The sequence below is a fragment of the Maylandia zebra genome, linkage group LG13, assembly GCF_041146795.1.
Source record: "Maylandia zebra isolate NMK-2024a linkage group LG13, Mzebra_GT3a, whole genome shotgun sequence".
NCBI classification, from domain to species: Eukaryota; Metazoa; Chordata; class Actinopteri; order Cichliformes; family Cichlidae; genus Maylandia; species Maylandia zebra.
In genome coordinates, this window is record NC_135179.1 from 36,538,453 (window position 1) to 36,561,155 (window position 22,703).

The 22,703-nt window shown below is 42.7% G+C and overlaps 1 protein-coding gene and 1 long non-coding RNA gene across 2 annotated transcripts; both read left to right on the forward strand.

The window, feature by feature from the left end:
* The first annotated feature begins 2,497 nt into the window (after positions 1-2,497).
* LOC143421844 (uncharacterized) lies at positions 2,498-7,173 on the forward strand. Its single transcript, XM_076891958.1, has 2 exons — positions 2,498-2,885; positions 3,014-7,173. Exon 2 carries the CDS (start codon positions 4,072-4,074, stop codon positions 6,277-6,279), a length of 2,208 nt encoding a protein of 735 aa, XP_076748073.1. The 5' UTR covers positions 2,498-2,885; positions 3,014-4,071; the 3' UTR covers positions 6,280-7,173.
* Positions 7,174-20,862: 13,689 nt separating this feature from the next.
* On the forward strand, positions 20,863-21,686 carry LOC143421722 (uncharacterized). The gene is made up of 2 exons (XR_013101282.1): positions 20,863-21,103; positions 21,650-21,686. It is a non-coding gene; the product is annotated as an uncharacterized LOC143421722 (long non-coding RNA).
* Positions 21,687-22,703: the final 1,017 nt, after the last annotated feature.

Sequence of the window (22,703 nt, forward strand, 5' to 3'; positions counted from 1 at the left end):
GGCTCTCTGCACCGGGGCTGTGATCGACCGTGGCTGCTGGGTCTCTGGGGGTCCTCTCAGCCTGGCTGGGGGGCTCCTTTGCCTCCCTCCTGCTGTGTGCCCAGCCTGGAGGCTGCGGTCTGTGACCGGCTCCCGGTGCAGACGGCTCCCTGTTATAGTGTTTCCTCACTTGGCTCATGTGAACCCAGCCCAATTTTTACTCTTTAAGTGTGCGCGCGTGTGTGTGTGTGTGGGTGGGGGGTGGGGGAAGATGTGTGTATTCACATCATTTATGTTAATGAGAGTGTGGGGAGTGAGTTGGAGGGTGGGGTGGGCTGCTTTTAACTATGTAAAGCACTTTGTGCTACATTTTCTGTATGAAAAGTGCTTTATAAATAAAGATTGATTGATTGATTGATTAGGTTAGCAAAGAGCAATATTTTACTTTTGGGTTATGCAAATTATTGGGTTGGAAAAACTGAAAACTTTAAGTTGAAATGTCTTAATTTTAAGTTGGATTAATGCAAAATGTTTATTTGACAACAATTAATTGATTAAGTACATGTAACTTAACTCATTCACTGCCATTGACGTCTATAGCCGTCAATGGCAGTGAATGAGTCAATGGGTTTAACTCATTCACTGCCAATGGCTGGCAGTGAATGAGTTAAATCAGTTGTGTTAATCTAATGTATTAACTTCATTTCAAAGAACTTAATTAAATTTGGTGTTACCAATTGAAATAATTAAATTAAGTTGGTTCAACTATTTTCTTTTTTCAGTGTAGCATTAAGCCTTCTATTTTGCTCTATGAGAAGCTCTAAACGCTGAGCTATTCTCTCCATTGACTCACTTTGGAACTGCTGCAGGGGCCATGTCTGTCATGAACTGGCTGTGTGGAGGCAGAAGAGGACCCAAACGCAAAACTCATGGAGATAGGAACTGAACTCAAAAGACTGCTTTATTGCAGGACTTGTAATGAAACAGAACCAAAGCGGAAATATTAACAGAAGACCGAGGGAACAGAAAGCCACACAGGTTTGGGGAGGAGACATTGACGACGCAACACTGGACTGGGGGAGACATGCACATAAATACACAGAGGGTTAACGAGGGAAATGGGAACACACGGGGACACAGCTGACACAGATAACCATAACGAGACAGGGCGGGGTGAACATAACATGACGTATACAGGCGCGAGAGTCACAAAGTAAAACAGGAAGTACACGGGGGTTCAGACAGGAGGAGAGAGAGAGAGCACAGGGAGAACATAGACATAACGGGCAGGGGAAACATGGAATAAACGCAAAGAGAGACGAGGGCTCATAAATACACAGAGGGGCACACAGGGGGTAAGAGTCACGAAGGGAAAACACTTAGGGAACAACACAACAGGGCAACTCAGGAAACATGGCCTAAATAAGGAACAAAATACAAGAAACTAAGAATACTGGGCCAACATGGCCCAGGATCATAGCAGGGGCAAGTTGTCACATGTGACGACTTGCCCCAAAGTTAATGAGACAACTTGCCCCAAACTGCACCGAGAATAGTGCCCGTTATGGCAAGACCTAGACCTAGACCTACGAAACGCACGAAGTTGGCAACAGCACTCTGTGGTACTTTCTCATGCCTCACATTCTCAGTCTCTTCATTTAATTCATTCAACTCCCTTTGAATGTTGTCCATCCTAGCATTAAGCCTTCTATTTTGCTCTATGAGAAGCTCTAAACGCTGAGCTATTCTCTCCATTGACTCACTTTGGAACTGCTGCAGGGCCATGTCTGAAAAGCACCAAGGAAAACTGTGTTAAAGCACCTCTATTTATGGACTCATGTGGCAGAGATGGTGACGTCGACCGTCACGTCACAGTCTCCCCTTTGAGAAGATCAAAGGATCAAAGAATAGCTCCGTGTCATTCCGCGCATGCTCAGATCATGCGTATTGAAATGAACGGGATATCTATTTATTCATTTTAAATACCTTGCTATATAACAAAGGCGACTGCGCACTCAAAGGACGAGGAGAGTTCAAAATAGGGCTGTTCGATATAACGACACATATGGATGACGATATGAAAAAGTCTATCGCTTCATATTACGGCAACATTTTTTCATGGTTTTTATGGCTCTATCACAGAGCGGACCCGAAGAATCGCTAAGCTCCGACAGCGTGTCCGTGTTCAGGCCGTCGGGTGAGAAAGCCGAGAAAGACAAAGCTGATTCTGATGTGTCGGGTCCGCTCTGTGTTTAGGTCTTTGTGTGGAATCCGTTAATGAATTAATATCGCTTTATTCAAGCTACTCACCTCTCTCTTCCACCTGCACTTTCAACTGGACCACGGCCAATCAGAGAGGTCCCGCCCCTGACTATCTCTGATTGGTTTAGTCCACGATAGGGGCATAATGTGTGTCTGTTGTTGACCACACGGAGAGTTGCAGAGATTTTTTTTGTTTGTTACCGGAACAGTTTATTTTAGTCGCACCACTGATAAATTTGGTCGCACTCTATGAAGAAAATATAATCTGATCAAACATTATTCAGCTTTAAATATTGTTCAGCTTTAAAGTTACTGTGCAACTGTGTAATAAAAATGTGCTCACGACTTTGGCCTTGAGAGCGATAAGAAGCGATCGCCTCATCCTGCAGGTGCAAGATATCTGCAAGCGAAGAGACTAGAACACCCAAGGCCGCTTTCCTTTTATGGAGTTGTTTTTCTGCTAATGCAGCACTTTCCTCACAACCCCCTCCTGTAAGTTTTAGAGAATATATACCCATCCTCACAGCAAATATTAGGAATCTCCTGATGTGAGCTGTGTTGAGAGGTTGTCTCTGTCTCAATAAAAGTTCACTGATTCCCCATCTGCCGCAGGTGTCCGGTTGTCTTCATTCTCCGCCAGCCTGGTTAAGTCAATTCCTCCTTAACATCTAAAAGAACCTATTTAATGAAGGAAGACGGGTTCACTTTGTGTTTAATATTATTCTATTGTTGTTGTTGTTTTTTTATATCCTTCAATTGGCGTCACGAACAGGATCCGCTCCAGGTCAACTGGAACGGATGGGAGGACTTCGGCCGTGGTCTGAGTGAACGGAGTTTGGACAAAAGCTGTGTGCACACAAAAACAAGGTAAGCAGACCTTTTATTTCTGCTATATTGAACATTATAAAAATACTTAGTGTCCAAACTCCTAGTAATTCATAACCAAAATTGTCTGGCTTACTTAAGGCTTGTTGAGAATCAGACAAGTGAATAAGAGATAAGTGAATAAGAAATAAGTGAATAAGTGAATAAAGATAAGAGTGAACTGAGGTCTGACCACGGTTGCAGCCGACGGGTTGCTCTCCGGTGTCGGATAAATACCTCAGTGCAGGTCTGGGACCTTGAAAGGGTTTATTAGTAACGCCTTTCTAAACAAATTAAAAGGTTAAAGGCCTTGAGAATATTTTTTAGTAATATTCTCTAAACTACAGAAGGGTTAGGAAGGCCCAGAGGACTTTATTAGAAAAGATCCTCTAAAACTTAAAAAGGAGAAGTACTGGTTGGAGTCCAAAGGAGGGGTCCCTTTGATCAATAGGAGAAAACGGATCTCTTCTTAAAACCCCGATGATTTTAGTGTTTTAAATGTTTTGATGTTCTGTTTGATATTGGACACACATAAATACACGCTGAATGCTTGCTGTGGAACACTGGGCAGGACAGTTTGGTTCTCCGTTGTTCACAGATTACACAATTAAAGGAACTAGGTTCCTCTTTTGGTTAAAATAATACACCACACATAGAATTTTTTTTTTTTACACATTTATTACATACATAAGGAGGGTAATGAGTGACTGCAGGTAATGTATGAAGTGTGAATGAGACGTGTGAACAAGGTGACAACCAACTAGCACCCCTATCAGGAAGCTCTAGGCAAGGTTACCCGCCAGACTCCGGTTTGGTAGAAGCCTGGTAACACCTGAAGGGATATTTCAGTGCTGACTCACCTTTAAAGCAGCGCCCCAGCTGTTAGTGCCTAACAGAGGCAGAAACCCAGCTGGCCCAAATTCTCCTTTAAAATCAATAAAAGAACACTCCTCCATTGACAGTAAAATGGATGGAGAATTAGATCGAGAAACTAATGATGATGGTTGGGGTCCCGGTGTTATTCTTAGCACATTGGGAGAACAATTAACATGTGTTGAGACAGTCATCAACTCCACACACCAGCCCAAAGAAGCAAAAAAGCAGAAAGAGTCATTGAGGAAAACAGCTGAAAGGTTAATGAAAGAAAAGGGAAAGGACGAGGGGAGTAGTGGTAACTGGGGAATAATTTGGCAGAATAAGGCTATGCAGGCAAAAGAGAAAGAGGAAGAAGCCAACTCAGCAGCAGCAGGTGCAGGTGTGATGAGCGGGGTGAGACACAGAAAGGAAGCAGATAAGCACGCAGGCCGCAAAGCTAAATTTAATCACTGGGTGTGTTTATGGGAAACTGCAAAACCACACATGAAGAAAAATAGGTCTCAGCCACCTCCCTATTCTGCCTCAACTCCTCCCTCAGCAGGCATATATCCGGTACTTAATATCTCTGGTGGAATAATGACTATTGGAGAAGAACCGCCCGTAGCTCCAACTCCCATAGATACCAAGCATTTTTGCCCAGGAAGCTCCTCTCTGTCGGCGACATCCTCAGCTAGTAGTAGAGCCCCCTCTTCCATGTCCCATTGTTTTGGAACCGGATCTGAGGGCCTAACTGACCCATTTGCGAGCGCACCATTTGCGGTTCGAATGAACAGACAGGAACCCACTGAACAACAATTAACTGATCAAGAAGCAGCATTACGCAGCTGCTTAAATGAACATAGGTCAGTGGTCCAGGTGAATAATCGTGTTGCGTCAGCCCCTCTTTCCCGGTCCAACCCCTTTGCCAGCACTCCTGTCGCTGTTAAAGGAGATCTGACCGCTACTGCAAAAACTGAGCCTGGCACTTCACCAAATGTCACAGTTACCATGTCTTTGGTGGGCCGTCAGGATCCGGAAACACAGATGAGTTTAGCCCACGCTTTTGCTGACACTGCTACCCCACCAGGCGGGGAAGAAACTGAGGATACTGATGATGAACTCAGTGACCTTAACAATACACCCCCCTCTACCCCTCACAGTTTAGGATATCAGACTAGATCTAAGGGCCCTGTGCCTCAGCCTCCAGGCATGTTTCCCCTGGTCCAGACTAAAGCGCAACGTAGACCAGTGTATCAACCTTATTCATTCGGAGATGTCCAGGCCCTAGTGGACAAACTCCCTGACATAATGGAGGGAGGGAATGCCTGGTTGGCTGGTTTGGATAAATACACAGCTGGACAGGACCTCGCACTGGGAGATTTTAGAGCTATTATAACTAGGTGCACATCCCGATCTCAGGCAGCGGACCTGGAACAAAATGCGGGTACTACCATGCATGAGAACGAGGTGCCACTAATGCAGGCCTTGAGGTTTATTGGACCGGCCCTGCGCAAACAATTCCCACCCAAAAATCAAGGCACCTTACAGAAATTTAAATGGGAGGGAAAGCAAAATCCGACCCATTATCTAAATCAGGCTGTTGAAGACTGGGTGAACCATACAGGTCATCACCCCAGTAGGACTTGTTCACAGAGCATGTGGTTTAGAAGGGCGGTGCTGAGGGGCATTCCGGAGTCAGTAAGCCAGAAAATGGAGGATAATCCTGATTTGCAGGACTGTGACTTTGCAATCTGGAAGAAACATTTGATTTTTAATCTTAACAAAGTGCAGATTAAGTCTGATGATAAAGCGGAGAGCGTCGAAGATTTACAGTTGCAACTGTTGAAGGTTCAGCTGCAGAAAGCTAAAAACGACCTGGGTGGAAAAGGTGACAAGCCTAAAAAGCAGCTTGTGGCCGCTGCGGCTCCCCCTCCTGGTCCAGTTGCCCCTGATTTGTATCCGAACCCATGGCCAACTGATCCACAGCCCCCCCAGTATGGTGCTTATCACTCCCCGGCCCCTTATGGGCAGAGAGGTTCCCCATTTGGAGGAAACAGAGGTGGTTTCAGGGGAAGGGGTCAGATGGGAGGTGGTAGGGGAGGCCAGATGTATGTTTGTTTCCGGTGTGGACAACCTGGACACTGGGCTAAAGCGTGCCCTTTGAACCCGGCTGCTGGAAGAGGCAGGGGAGCCCGTGGTGGGCCCTATCAGCATCCTGGCCACAGAGGTGGACCTCGTGGTGCTTTAGTTGAAGTGCCCCCGGCCCCACAGATGCCTGTGATGGGGTGGGAGTACTACGAGGGCGGTCCCCAGCTATAGGACACCCCACAGACTGCCCAGGACGGTGAAGGGACAACGGCGGACCCTATGCTGTCCATAACTGTAGATAGAAGAAGAAGCAGCTTTTTAGTGGACACTGGAGCTACGTACTCCACCATTAAGGATGTTGCTCGTGAAAGACTTACTGACAGAGTGATTACAGTGGTGGGCATATCTGGGGAACCTAAAACTCTGCCTTACACCGTGCCCCTCCCCACAACGGTTGGAGATCAGACCTTGTTACACAGCTATGTTTGTTCAAAACAGGCGCCTGTGAATTTACTGGGAAGAGACTTGTTGATTAAATTAGGAGCCACAATACTCTGCTCTTCACAAGGCCTAACTGTGACTCTCCCCACTGGGGTTGTGCTTCCCTGTTCTGATGGGCCAGAGGGAGGTGGTCAGTTTCTGCTGCAACCCTCCTCCTGTTTGGCGGACTCTGCTGACATCTACTGGGCATTATTGGAAGTTGAAACACCTGCTGAACCAGGAGTTTGTACTGCTTTTCAGCAATGGCGGCCGTGGCTCTCACTCCTACATCCTTATGTCCCTCCCCCTGACCCACCTCATGTTACACTGTTTTATGACAGGCATGACACCACCTGGTACCAGCACATGTTCCAAAAGCAGTGTGAGGGGCGGGCTTGGTCTCTGAACATGTCGTGCATTTTTGCGGCACCGGAGGGAGTGGCAGCAGCGGTTACTTTTACAACAGATCAATTACAGTGGTACATGATGTCTGATGAGGCAGCTCCCCATGTGTCCCTGGCCTTACATCCTGGACACCAGGCTAAGGAGCTGGGTGGAATGGTTAAACGTTCCCTTGCGGCCACTGACTGGACACCTACAAAACTCCCACAGGTTTTGTTTTCTCCATCTACCAAGACATACCAAATTTTAAATGAGTGCTTTAATTCCTCAACACTGCAACATCGAGTGGTCAGCGGGTCACATGGAAGAGAACACACAGACCACTGTGATGCTGCGCCTTTACTCGACTCTCTTCCAGATTGTTTGTGGTCCCTTGGACCCACAGATGTAGGTTTAGTTGATGTGGAGCCAGTCTCTTTTCAACTGTCATCTGCTACCCCTTTGTGGCAGCCTCAGTACCCACACAGACCGGAGGCTGAGGCTGGGATTGCAGAAACAATTTCTGGTTTGGTCACTGCCGGTGTCTTGGAGCCCTCCTGCTCTAAGTGGAACACGCCCATCCTACCCGTTGAGAAAAAAGGCACGGGGAAGTTCAGAATGGCACATGATTTGAGAAGGATTAATGCCTTACTTGGCACTCCTACTTTGCCTGTGCCTAATCCTTATGTTGCCTTGACCAACCTCCCACCATCTCATGCCTGGTTCACCTGCATTGACTTGGCTAATGCCTTCTTCTGCCTCCCACTTCGTGAGTCACTGCGTGACATTTTCTCATTTACATTTAGAGGCCGACAATGGCGTTACACTCGCTTACCATAGGGATTTGCCCTCTCCCCAGGACTGTTTAATCAGTGTTTGAAAGAACTTTTACAAACCAGCCCACTACCATCTGACTGTATGTTAATACAATATGTGGATGACCTTTTGCTGTCTGCCCCCACGGCTGACATCTGTTTGGAGGCCACCAGAGTGGTACTTCAACACCTGGCCAACACAGGTTTTAAAGTGAGCAAAAACAAACTACAGATTGCAAGAAAACAGGTTTCTTTTCTAGGCCGCATGGTCTCACAGTCCGGTATTTCCTTGTCCCCAGAACACAGGAACTCCATTTTGCACCATCCAAAACCTCTAACTGTAAAAGACATGTTGTCATTTTTGGGCCTGACTGGTTACAGCAGGACCTATGTCCCAGACTATGTTGGCCTTACTTCCCCTTTGCGCGCTTTGGTAAATGAACAAGGCATGAGAAACCTCTCTGCTCCCCTCACATGGACTACAGAAACAGAACAGGCGTTTATAAAGTTAAAACAACAGCTTTCTGTCGCCTCTGACCTTGCTGTGCCAGATTATGCTTTGCCTTTTCATCTTGATGTTTCTGGAACTGGAACCCATATCAATGGTATCCTGTTCCAGAAAAAAGGGGGAGAGAGAAAAGTGTTGACATATGTAAGCGTAATGCTTGACAACACTGAAAAACGCCACCCACCGTGCACACAACACGTTTCTGGACTTGCAAAAATCATTCAGAAAACAGCACACATAGTGATGAACCACCCACTAAAAATTTTGACATCACACAGTGTGGTGGCCTACGTCTCCTCACAGGCCTTCACACTCACTTCACTCAGGCAGAGACGCCTCAGTACCATTTTGGAAGCACCACACATCACCTACTCACATGAAGGCATAAACATGGCTGATCACATGGGATCAGGGGAACCACATATGTGTGAAGAGGTTGTGCAGGTACAGGAGAAAATCAGGCCAGATTTGCAGGCAGAACCTCTAATGGATGCAGAAAAAGATTGGTTCACAGATGGATGTTGTTTCAGAACTGAAAGTGGAATGTTGAAGGCTGCATGGGCAATAGTGGAACAGACAGACATGAGATGGAAAACAGTGAAAGCAGAGCAGTTGACAGGACAACAGTCTGCACAGAGAGCTGAACTGAGAGCGGTGATTGAAGCCTTAAGGATGGGAAAGGGACAGAAAGTGAATATATACAGTGATTCAGCTTATGCTGTGGGAGCAGTGCATGTGGAGCTCAAGCAGTGGCTAAGAGCTGGTTTTTTGACAGCCAGCGGAAAGCCTATTAAACATGAGATAGAAATGAGGGAATTAGCGGAAGCACTGTTGTTACCTGTTAAGGTGGCAGTGGTAAAATGCAAAGGACACAGTGCCGGATTGGATTTAGTGGCATTAGGTAACAAACAGGCCGACTTAGTAGCGAAGCAGACAGCTGGTTACTTACCCTCCCTGATTATGGTAATGGACCCAGAAGCCACACCCCCTCCAGAAAGACCACCCATACAACTAGGCCTAGCCACAATCAGAGAGTTACAGGACAAAGCCAGCCCCCAGGAAAAATCATTATGGGTAACAAGAGGGGCCACAAACACAGATGTTTGGCGTGGCCCAGATGGAAGGCCCATTCTACCGCCAGGGGTCAGACAGACAGCAATGGAAGAGGCACATGGAGTGGGGCATGTGGGACCTGCACAAATGATGAGGAACTTAGCCGCCTGGTGGCACCCTTATCTAAAAGACATGACAAAATACATGGTTAAAACCTGTAAGGAGTGCAACCAATTTGGAATCAAGCCCGCCTTCAAGCCAATAGCAGGGTACTTCCCCATCCCACTTTGCCCAGGGAAAGAAATAATCATTGATTACACAGACATGGTGGACAGAGTGGGTGGTTACAGGTACCTGCTGGTGGCTGTGGATGCATTTTCAGGTTGGCCAGAAGCCTGGCCGACAGCAAGTGAAAACAGTAGAACTGTGGTGAAGTGTCTGATTAATCATTATATACCACAGCATGGGTTTCCCGAGGTCATAAGGTCGGACAATGGTTCACATTTCAGGAACCACGATCTGCAGAGGGTTGAAGCCGCATTAGGTTTGAAACATAAGTTTGGCTCAGTTTACCACCCCCAGTCCCAGGGGAAAGTGGAAAGGATGAATCAAACTCTAAAAACTAAATTGGCTAAAATCTGTGCACAGACCAAATTAGATTGGGTTAAGGCATTGCCTCTTGCATTAATGTCCATAAGATGCTCAGTAAATCAAACCTCTGGTTACACTCCATTTGAGTTGGAGCATGGCAGGCCTTTTCCTGGCCCCTCCTCTCGCCTGTTAATGTCGGATGAAGCTGATTCAGACCTCGATCCGAGGACATATTATAACATGCTCCGCAGTTTTGTTGCCCAGTATTCCTCACAGGTCGCTGAAAGAAACCAGCAAGAGCTGAAAGAGGCGGCTATACCTGGAATGGACTACGTCCTCCTGAAAGTCACAAAGAGAAAGTGGGCTGAGCCTCGCTGGACAGGCCCTTACCGCATAACAGAGCGGACCTCCCACGCTGTCAGGCTCGAAGGAAAAGGTGACACCTGGTTTCATTACACACAGTGCGCTGCTGCCACCGAACCAGGAAGAACCTTGAGAGAGGTGCAGAAGGACCTGTCAGAAGGAGCTGCAACAGCATCACCAACCACTTGAGGGAGCCAAAACTCAACCTACAAGCCGGCTGGTTACAAAAGGGGGTGTTCTTCATACTGAACTAAACATTTTTATTTTTCTATTTTTAACATCTTTTATGACTTTGCTTTTATATTGGCTTGAGTATTTTAAGATTTACATTTTACATTGCAATAGTTTTAACCGCTGAAAGCTCATTTAAAGTTGTGTCACTGATACTTTTTGTTGCTCTTTAACTCCTAGAACACGCCCTTGGCGAGGAGGGGGGGAACTGGACCACCTTTCTCTGCCCCATCATCCTCTATTAGAAGACATCCAAGCTAAGTAAACATGTCTTGGCCCTTTCCCCCTGAAATGACAGGCAGGCAAAGATGTTGCGTCTTTGTTTGCTTCCTGGCCCTGGGTCTCATTCCCATTGGCATAATCCTGATCTGTGAAGGGCCCCCGACACTTCTGACACCTTCAAGTTCAAAAGCTTCGCCCCCTTCTGACAGTCCCAATCTGACAAATGTAGCCCCTAGGGTCTTGCCCACCACTTCCTCTCCAGTTTTGCCCACGCCCGATCGATTTAGAAAGAAACGAGACACGGTTACCTCCTGTACCCCAAGTACGACTAGAATGATTACTCTCTGTGTCCCCAACAATAAAAGTTGGGTAGTCGAAATAGATTTCGCTAGCTTGCCAGTCACTCCCGTCACCAAAGACCAAGGGGGGGATCTTTTTAACCTTGCAGTACATCTCTCCTCCTCAGTGTGGTATATAACCCTGGGAGGTTGGCATCAGTGGAAGTGGTCCAGTTTAGTGTCAGAAACGGACCTCGATTGGTCCAAGCACTCTAGGGGTCAGGCTTTGCACTGGAGAAACCAAAATATGCTCAGAATAGCAAAAAAACCGGATCTTTCAGGCTTAATTTTTACCCTAAAAGATCTGGCCTTGACCTCCTGTCAACAATTTATAATTGCCCCTTGGACTGATCGCACCGCCCTGTATTGGCAAATGGAAATATGCCCTAGCGTTGGTGCAGCTCCAAGCTCTGTAGTTAAAGACGATAACCCCACCTTTAATGGCCCTCCGGTGACATATACAAACGGGGGGAGAAACGGCCGAATACGCATTGTAGACACAAATAAAATGTCTAAAGATGACCTCTTCCAAATTCTAACCGGTATTTCTGGAGCAACAAACAACTGGTTACTACTAGCTGAACAAGCTGCTGACAAGACGGCTTCCGACTGCATAGTTTGTATGGGAGCACGCCCCACTTTAAGAGTTGTACCGGCGCCAGTCAATAGTGCATGCCTCCTGCATCTTATGAACAATACAAAACGAGGTCATTGCTCATATCTGGAAAACCACTTTCCTAAAACTCAACGCTCGGTCTCTAATAAACCACCTTTCTTTTCTTCAGATGTAGCTGTGAACAATTTCACTTGTATTAACCTGACTGGCAATGCAGTAAAACTAGGTAGCTTCAACTCTTCTTGGTGCACTGAGATGACGGTTATGAAACCAAACTTCCGACCTACGGCTAGGGCTGATTTGTGGTGGTGGTGTGGCAATAACAAGTTATATGATGGTTTCCCTCGGGATGCGTCAGGTCTTTGCGCTCTCATAACTCTTATTTTACCTGTTTTAGTCACTCCAGTAGATCTCTCTATAAAAGTACACGAAGTTGGCCTCCCATCCTCCTCTGAACGCCGCTCTAAACGTTCTCTAATCCCAGGTTCAGCTCATAATCCAAACTATATTGATGCTGTAGGTATACCCCGTGGGGTCCCCGATGAATATAAACTGCGAGACCAGGTTAAAGCAGGATGGGCCTCGATACTTTGGATGGTTGAAATAAATGCGAATGTAGACAGAATTAACTACATTCACTTTAATGTGCAACTGTTGGCTAATTACACTCGAGATGGTTTTGAAGCTGTGCATGCACAGTTATCTGCCACTTCCCTAATGGCTTTCCAAAACAGGGTCGCAACGGATTTTCTCCTCGCAGAAAGAGGCGGAGTCTGCAGCCTTTTTGGTCAGGAGTGCTGTACCTATATCCCCAATAACACAGCTCCTGATGGTTCCCTCACTAAAGCTATTACTGGTCTCACAGCTCTTACTGTTAAAATGAAGGAACACTCGGGCGTTGATACTGCCATGTGGGACTCTTGGCTTAACATGTTTGGCAAATATAAGGCCCTTGTAGCTTCCATCCTAGTTTCCATCTCAGTTTTTGTTGCTATCCTAGTCACCTGCGGTTGCTGTTGTATTCCATGCATTCGATCCCTCTTCCAGAGACTGATTGTTACAGCTCTCACTCCTGAGGATAAGGATCTCGCCCGGCAGATGCCTTTATTGGCTAGTCAACTTCCCACCTCCTCGCCAACGGATGATGAAAACTCTGATCGTGAGGGTGACGAACATTATCGTCTTTCTCTTGTTTAAATTCTTCTAGAATGGTTGTTTCTCTGTGGTGTTTTGTATTAGGCTTGTTATTAATTGTTTCCCTCACCCACTTCCTCTTGAAGGATATATCTGGTTGAACTGTGTCTGGTCGGGTTGTGAGGGTTAAGCGATGTTCTCAGGGTCTCCGGACTTAAGCCTGAGCGAATGTGTACTCCCACCACTGGATATAAATTGTTTTTTTCCACACCCCTTCCTCACGTTTTACCATATTCACTTTTGAATGTCCTTAGCAGTTACCGTTCTGGGTTTATTTTACGGTTGATTTATTCTTTCACATTTTCACGTTTATATCTCTCATTATTATAGTATACTCTGTACTCTCCACATTTTTATCATTACTTATGCTTTTTGGTTGCTGAGTTACAGGAACTGTTAATTTTGTGTCACTACCCTGGTTGCACTGACTCGTTGTATCCTTGTGTGCAGGACAGCTGTTACTGCTTTCGTCTGGAACCGAGACTGCTTGCAGCCGACCCCTGGGCAGGGTGGTGCCTGGACTCTTTTCTCCTCATCTGCAATGACAGATAAAGACAAATGATAAGACCCGAGGAGTTTTTCGAGCCAGGCTTCGACACGTCTCTGTGTTCCTTTGAATGTTACTTATTTTTGTGTGTTGACCCATTTAAGATGGGTCAAAAGGGGGATTTGAAGAAAATATAATCTGATCAAACATTATTCAGCTTTAAATATTGTTCAGCTTTAAAGTTACTGTGCAACTGTGTAATAAAAATGTGCTCACGACTTTGGCCTTGAGAGCGATAAGAAGCGATCGCCTCATCCTGCAGGTGCAAGATATCTGCAAGCGAAGAGACTAGAACACCCAAGGCCGCTTTCCTTTTATGGAGTTGTTTTTCTGCTAATGCAGCACTTTCCTCACAACCCCCTCCTGTAAGTTTTAGAGAATATATACCCATCCTCACAGCAAATATTAGGAATCTCCTGATGTGAGCTGTGTTGAGAGGTTGTCTCTGTCTCAATAAAAGTTCACTGATTCCCCATCTGCCGCAGGTGTCCGGTTGTCTTCATTCTCCGCCAGCCTGGTTAAGTCAATTCCTCCTTAACATCTAAAAGAACCTATTTAATGAAGGAAGACGGGTTCACTTTGTGTTTAATATTATTCTATTGTTGTTGTTGTTTTTTTATATCCTTCATCTAGGGCCCTGAACAATTAGTTAATGTTGTTCATGAGACTAAAGTCAGTGTAAATATATGTGGCCAATATTCTAGTTATTATATTAATCATTATAAGTTATTACAGCAGTGAGTTTGAACTCTCAAATCAAATCACTTATTGTCACATCACATGTGCAGGTACACTGGTACAACACATGTGAGTGAAATCAACCCGTTCTCACTCCCGACGCGTAAAATAATGACGACAGAAACACACACTTTTTTTTTTTTTTTAAATTTATGTTTTATTAGTTTTCTTATTTATACAACATATACAACAAATTCAATTTAATCACCGTGAGGGGGAAAGCAAAACCAAACCGAACAACAACAGAAGAGACAAACGGACCAAAACAAGACCAAACAAAACACAAGAATAAACAAACCAAGAAATACAATGATGGTCTGGGGAATCCGGTTAAAAGGAGTAGGTTGTTATCTAAATTGAAACGACAGAAGGCGCAGATTATATTCATTCAAGAAACTCATGTCAAAAGAAGAACATGAAAAATTTAAAAAGTTTGGCTATGTAAATTCCTTTTACAGCTCATGTAAGATTAGCAGACGAAGAGGAGTTATAACTTTAATTTCTAATACGGTAAATTTTGAAATTCTAGAGGAAATCTGTGACAAGGATGGTACATATGTTGCTGTTAAAGGGAGGATTAATAATAATGTGGTATCTCTGATAAATGTGTAGGCCCCTCCAGAGGGCAACCCAAAATTCTATCAAAAACTATCTGAAAAAATTATTAGTTTTAGTGAAGGGACTCTGATATGTGGGGGTGACTGGAACTGTGTATTAAATCATACTAAAGATACTACAAGCTTAAAAAGACGCAAAAATAATAAATCCAAGGCTCTTAATTTACTTATAAAGGAAGTGGATCTTTGCGATGTATGGAGAGAATTACACCCTCTGGAGAAGGACTATACACATTTTTCAGTAGCCCATAAGGTACACTCAAGGGTAGATTTCTTTTTGATAAATAGAAGCGATAAACATAGAGTCATAGAGTGTAATATCGGTATAGCTGATCTGTCGGATCACAGCGCCATACACTTGACTATTCACAAATATTATATTAAGCACAAATCCTATAAAAAGCAGAAATATTATATTAAGCACAAATCCTATAAAAAGCAGAAATATTATATTAAGCACAAATCCTATATTAAGCAAAAATCCTATAAAAAGCAGAAATCCTATATTAAGCACAAATCCTATAAAAAGCAGAAATATTATATTAAGCACAAATCCTATGAAAAGCACAAATCCTATAAAAAGCAGAAATCCTATATTAAGCACAAATCCTATAAAAAGCAGAAATATTATATTAAGCACAAATCCTATGAAAAGCACAAATCCTATAAAAAGCAGAAATCCTATATTAAGCACAAATCCTATAAAAAGCAGAAATACTATATTAAGCACAAATCCTATAAAAAGCAGAAATATTATATTAAGCACAAATCCTATATTAAGCACAAATCCTATGAAAAGCAGAAATCCTATATTAAGCACAAATCCTATGAAAAGCAGAAATCCTATATTAAGCACAAATCTTATAAAAAGCAGAAATATTATATTAAGCACAAATCCTATGAAAAGCAGAAATACTATATTAAGCACAAATCTTATGAAAAGCAGAAATACTATATTAAGCACAAATCCTATAAAAAGCAGAAATATTATGATTAAGCACAAATCCTATAAAAAGCAGAAATACTATATTAAGCACAAATCCTATGAAAAGCAGAAATCCTATAAAAAGCAGAAATATTATATTAAGCACAAATCCTATATTAAGCACAAATCCTATGAAAAGCAGAAATATTATATTAAGCACAAATCCTATAAAAAGCAGAAATACTATATTAAGCACAAATCCTATAAAAAGCAGAAATATTATATTAAGCACAAATCCTATATTAAGCACAAATCCTATGAAAAGCAGAAATCCTATATTAAGCACAAATCCTATAAAAAGCAGAAATATTATATTAAGCACAAATCCTATAAAAAGCAGAAATACTATATTAAGCACAAATCCTATAAAAAGCAGAAATACTATATTAAGCACAAATCCTATAAAAAGCAGAAATATTATATTAAGCACAAATCCTATAAAAAGCAGAAATCCTATGAAAAGCAGAAATCCTATATTAAGCACAAATCCTATAAAAAGCAGAAATCCTATATTAAGCACAAATCCTATAAAAAGCAGAAATATTATATTAAGCACAAATCCTATAAAAAGCAGAAATATTATATTAAGCACAAATCCTATAAAAAGCAGAAATACTATATTAAGCACAAATCCTATAAAAAGCAGAAATACTATATTAAGCACAAATCCTATAAAAAGCAGAAATACTATATTAAGCACAAATCCTATAAAAAGCAGAAATATTATATTAAGCACAAATCCTATAAAAAGCAGAAATACTATATTAAGCACAAATCATCCCATAAAAAGGCTCTCTCTCTCTCTTTCTCTGTCACACACACACACACAGACAGGGAGAGAGAAGTAAGTTTCTAGGTCAGCCTGGGAGCTGCTGAATTTGAATCCACCAATCAGAGAGCCTGTGTACTTTTTCCCGCCAAAACAGGTGCATGTACAGAGAGACACAGGATTTTTGCAGTCTATTTCTCATAGTGAGGACTCCCTTCAAACAAATGACTATAATTTCCTAACCGCAGGGGCTAGAGCGGTCATTCTTACACCATTTTGTTCAGAAGAGATGGGGGAATCTTCCACTGTTGACAATTTATCATTAAAATATGAATTATTAAAGATATTTGACTTCTAATGCACCATAACTGAGTAGAGCGAAGCAAAAACTGCCTTGACTTGCCCTCAAACAACGCTTTGTAACTCTAAATCTATTTGGAGTATCGATATCATTCTTTCACCGTAAGAGACAGCAGGCTTTGGTGAACAGTCATGGAAATTTTCAGGTCTCTGTGGAAATCCAACAAAAAGTTATGACGAGAGAAAAAAGTGGTTCATTTCCAGAGTTTGAAATCTGAAGAAATCTGAGCGAAGGACGAATTTCGTACCCTCAAACAAGTCCAACTCATTTCAGAACGGTAATAGGTGAGAAAGAAATTCTTGAATTGTGAGCGTCAGGAGTGTCTGAAGATATACTGGGACAAGCCTCATGTCTTAACTTTGCTTCGTTAAGGAGATATGACGATTCGAATATGCCTCTCTTAAAGCATCCACACAATAAACTAAAATGGGACTCAAATAAGATCAAATATTTAGGTGTCTATCTAACTAGTGAAATAAGTACACTATACGAGGCAAATTATGTAAAGATTAGTAATACAATCCAAAAAGATTTGATTAAATGGGCTCCGCTTGTCATGGACCTTAGCTCAAGAATAGAGGTAATAAAAATGAATGTCCTTCCCCGACTACTGTATCTGTTCACTTCATTGCCAGTCCATATACCAGATGCACAATTTGGTAGATGGGATAAATTAGTTAGTAGATTTATTTGGAAAGGGACAAAGCCAAGAATAAGATTTAAAATACTCCAATTAAGAAAAGAAAAAGGAGGAGTTGCCCTCCCGAATTTCAAGGAATATTTCTATGCAGCCCAGCTGAGATATATTGTTTACTGGTGTTCACCGGATTACACCTCAAAATGGAAGCATATGGAGATAAATTATTGCTTATCATGTCATCCACAAGCAAGATTGGGAGAAGAAACTATCCAGTCTACGAACACAAATCTTATTACTGAATTCACTATTAAACTCTGGTGGATTATAGTGAAGAAATATAGAATTATAGAAGACTGTAAATTGCTGATTTGGCCTGCATATTCTCGAAAATTCCAAAGTGGACAATGGGACAGTACATTTTTAAGATGGGTCAATAAAGGAATTACAGCAATGTGTACATTAATAGACGGGACAACATTCAAATCCTTCGAGAATCTACAGAGACAATTTGGACTGGATAAATCAGATTTATTTAGGTATTTTCAATTAAGACATTTTTACAATACAGAAATTAGGAAGAAGTTCTTGAGAGAAGGAAGCCATATAATAGAAATAATAAAAGGTGCATATAAAAATCCTCCATCAAGAATTTTATCGAAATTATATAATGGCCTGCAAAATTTGAATAGGAACCCATTTAATCAAATCTTTTTGGATTGTATTACTAATCTTTACATAATTTGCCTCGTATAGTGTACTTATTTCATCTACATTATATATCAAACAAAAGTGAGAATCGGAATTACATCTTGAGTTGTCAGAGGATGACTGGCTCACACAGCATAATTCCACTAGCTCTAGACGATGGAGAGAATATGGCTGGAAAAATGTGATTAGGTTCTTTATTACTCCTTATATCAAAAGCAAGCAGCTGAAAACACCCCAACAATGCTGGAGATTATGTGGAGACTGGGACGCCAATCATTCTCATGTGTTTTGGAAGTGTAAAAATATCAAACCTTACTGGGAAAGCATTGCGGTAACAATGACGAAAGTGCTGGGGTATGACGTGCTGTGTGAGGCACAAGTAATGTATTTTGGAATATGGGAAAATGTAAGAAAGGAGGACCATTACTTGTTTAAAATTATGTTGTTGTCAAGCAAAAAGGTAATAACAAAAAACTGGCTGAAAAGTGACCCTTTAAAATTGGAAGAATGGACTGATGTAATCGATGACATATATATAATGGAGAAAATGAGCTACACTTTGAGACTGAAATCTGACAAACACCGAAAACGGTGGACAAAATGGATAGTTTATAAGACTCACTCAGCCCCATAGGGCAGGGACCTCTCCTCGTTGTTGTTGTTGTTGTTGGGTTTTTTTCCCTTTTCCCCTCTTCCACAGATTGGGTGTCCTTTATTTATTTTTTTGGTTTGTTTCGTTTGTGTTCTTTTTTTCGTGTTTTGGTTTGCATGTACTATAAAATTGGAAAAAGTACAAAATAAAAAGTTTAAAAAAAAGAAGAAATGATGCATGCAGTTTATCCTTTTTCCACCTCCGTTCTGCTCAACGACATTCCCTCTTAACAGCACGACTGCTCTCATTAAACCAAGGCTCAGGTTTAGCCTTAGGCTGCCTGGTTTTTAAAGGAGCCACAGAGTCCATGATTTTTTGACAGCAAGAATAAAACCAGGAATTTAGCTCTTCTGTATCAGAGGAGACAAAGTCAGAAGGGCCGCCGAGCAGAAAACTGCGCAGCAGTGGCGGGGTTAATAACCCGACAGCACCGAGTAGCAGCGCCAGATTTAACTGCGGTATATGTCAAACCAACGTTGAATAAGACAGGCATATGATCTGAGAGTGCACAGTCACAAATCTCCAAGTCAGTGACAGGCACACCATATGACAGAACAAGGTCCAATGTGTGTCCGTGCTCATGTGTAGGGCCACGTACGGACTGTACCAGGCTAAAAGAGTCAATAAGGCTTAAAAAGTCCTTTACCAGTGGCTTATCAGGACAACATACAGTACGTGTATATTAAAATCTCCAACAATACGAACTCTATCATAGTTGGGCATAATCCTAGCTAAAAAAAAATCAGAAAAGTCGTTTATGAAGTTCTTATTGTATTTCGGGGGGTGATAGATGACAGCTCAGAAAATCGGGTTTGTACGACTCACCTCAAACGAGGTAAGTTCAAAGCTGGAGAACGAACACTGCTTACATTTAAAATCCTTCTTGTAAACAGTCACTGTGCCTCCACCTCTGCCTGACGTCCGTGGCGAGTTAAAATAGCAACAATCCACAGGTAAAAGTTCAGATAGAACACTGGACTCACCAACACTCAGCCATGTCTCAGTCACACACAGAAAATCCAGATCACAGGAACTGAAGAAGTCCCGAAGAATAAAAGTTTTGTTTAAAAGTGATCTGGCGTTCACCAGGCCAATCCTAGCGGGAGCTGGAGTTGGCGCTCGGGGTTCAGGAGGTCCAGAAACCCGCCGCAGCGATCTCAGGTTCCAATAATGTTGACAGCGGAGTTTTAGCCTGGGAGGGCATGGGCAGCGAGGCTGTGACGACGTGACGACGACGTCACATGTGACGACTTGCCCCAAAGTTGATGAGACAACTTGCCCCAAACTGCACCGAGAATAGTGCCCGTTATGGCAAGACCTAGACCTAGACCTAGACCTACGAAACGCACGAAGTTTGCAACAGCACTCTGTGGTACTTTCTCATGCCTCACATTCTCAGTCTCTTCATTTAGTTCATTCAACTCCCTTTGAATGTTGTCCATCCATTAAGCCTTCTATTTTGCTCTATGAGAAGCTCTAAACGCTGAGCTATTCTCTCCATTGACTCACTTTGGAACTGCTGCAGGGCCATGTCTGAAAAGCACCAAGGAAAACTGTGTTAAAGCACCTCTATTTATGGACTCATGTGGCAGAGATGGTGACGTCGACCGTCACGTCACAGTCTCCCCTTTGAGAAGATCAAAGGATCAAAGAATAGCTCCGTGTCATTCCGCGCATGCTCAGATCATGCGTATTGAAATGAACGGGATATTTATTTATTCATTTTAAATACCTTGCTATATAACAAAGGCAACTGCGCACTCAAAGGACAAGGAGAGTTCAAAATAGGGCTGTTCGATATAACGACACATATGGATGACGAAATGAAAAAGTCTATCGCTTCATATTGCAGTGAGTGGATGAAGAGAGTGGATTGCAGAAGGACAGCAAAAAAAAATTTTTAAACATCTGTTTGACCTTCAGCCTGAAGACTAATACCTTGTTACTTATTCTGTTGAATAAGTGCTGGAGCCACAGTGAACCTTCTGTGTAGGTTACTGATTTAATTAAGCCAACAGTGGATTTGTGTGGTCTAATTTCAGTTTAGTGCTAACTGCATTAAAACATACAGTGCAATAAACAGCAGTGACAAAAAGCTCCAAATTCTTTAATTTCATTGTCACTTCACTGCAGGTGATTGCAGAAAAAGACTGACCCACACAAGTTCCTTTCATTTCTTTCCGATCTGATGTCTGTTCAGCTTCATATGATTTTGGACATGACTTTGCTGTCTTTGGACACATGATGTCATGGTCGGACGGTCCTTCCCGGGGCGACCTGCCTGTGTGTGTATGTGTGTGCTTCTCTCTCTCTCTCTCTCCTCCTCCACCCAGTGGCTGACACACCTGCACCTAATTTGCCACCCAGCTGTCACTGATCATCCTTCGTTGTGGGCTGAGGTATTTAACTGTGTGTCCGGATGGCAGTCGATGCTGGATTGTACTGGAAGCTTGGTAGTAAACAGTGTTTGTTACTTGTAACATAGCTTTAGCCGGCTACCCTTCTCACCTGTTGTTGTCGTCACTCGTTTGTAGGAGGAAGTGATACGGAGCAGAAGGTTGGAGAGAAGGAGCCCGCTGGATTAAGCTCTCGGAGGAGAAACACACTTGGATAATCACTTGGGAGACTCACCTGCACACCACTGGGAATTTGGAGATGATCACCGTTGAATTTTTGCACTTCGCTTTGTGTTTTGAGACTGTTTTTGAGCACTGTAAATAAACGCACTGTTTGCTTCGCATCCAGAGCTCCGCGACTGAGTCTGTATTTCCCCATTACCCGTGACACATGAGGTGTTTGCAATGTAAATAAAATTGTACATGCACAGTAGGTCACTTCCTCTTGTTCAACAATGGAGGCACATTCTAGACAGATGTGTGAAGTGTAGTAAATGTACCGTTGGTAGCTATACTCTGGGTTTTGTCCAACCTAAATGCTTTCACACTTGCTGCAGTAAAGTGAGTGTGTTAAAGGATTCTACACGTTCTTTGAAGATAAGTTGGAGCTGGACTAATGTCCAAGCACTTTCTCAGGAATCACAGATTTGCAGGTGTGTGGAATTGGGCTTCTGATAATTGCCGACCACAGAAAATGTGATAGTTTTATGGTTATAATAATACTATGTAATTGATTTTGGTTACACTTTATATTGTAACCAAGGCCTAATTACTGCTCCCATAGTATATTTAGCTTACTTTGTTTTTGTTTAGTTTTTTATTTTTAACAACAGTAGCACAAGACGAGGACATACAGTGGGGCAAAAAAGTATTTAGTCAGCCACCAATTGTGCAAGTTCCTCCACTTAAAATGATGACAGAGGTCAGTAATTTTCACCAGAGGTACACTTCAACTGTGAGAGACAGAATGTGAAAAAAAAAATCCATGAATTCACATGGTAGGATTTGTAAAGAATTTATCCGTAAATCAGGGTGGAAAATAAGGACTTAGACTGAGGTCTGCCAGCTCTATTTTTACTAGAACTAATGGATGTTTTTATTACATTACTTGCATTAAAAAAAATTCTATTATTAATAAAACTGTTACCGCAGTTGTACCAAATATATTGACTGCACTGTTTACTTCTCAAGCACACCATCATACCTACAGTAGAATGGTTGACAAAAGAATGAAAGAACTGCAGTGGTAACGCCTGGTAAAGGTCCAGACCTCTCCTTGAAGGAGTAGTAACAGATCTAACAGTTTATGATAATAATAGTAATAACTGGATGATTGTTTACAAGTGCTGCAGCCTCTGCACTGATAAGGGTAACCCCACAGTGCCTGCATCTGCACTATACAACCTTACTGTCACGGTTCTGGGTCCGTTGGACCCAGTATTTTGAGTTT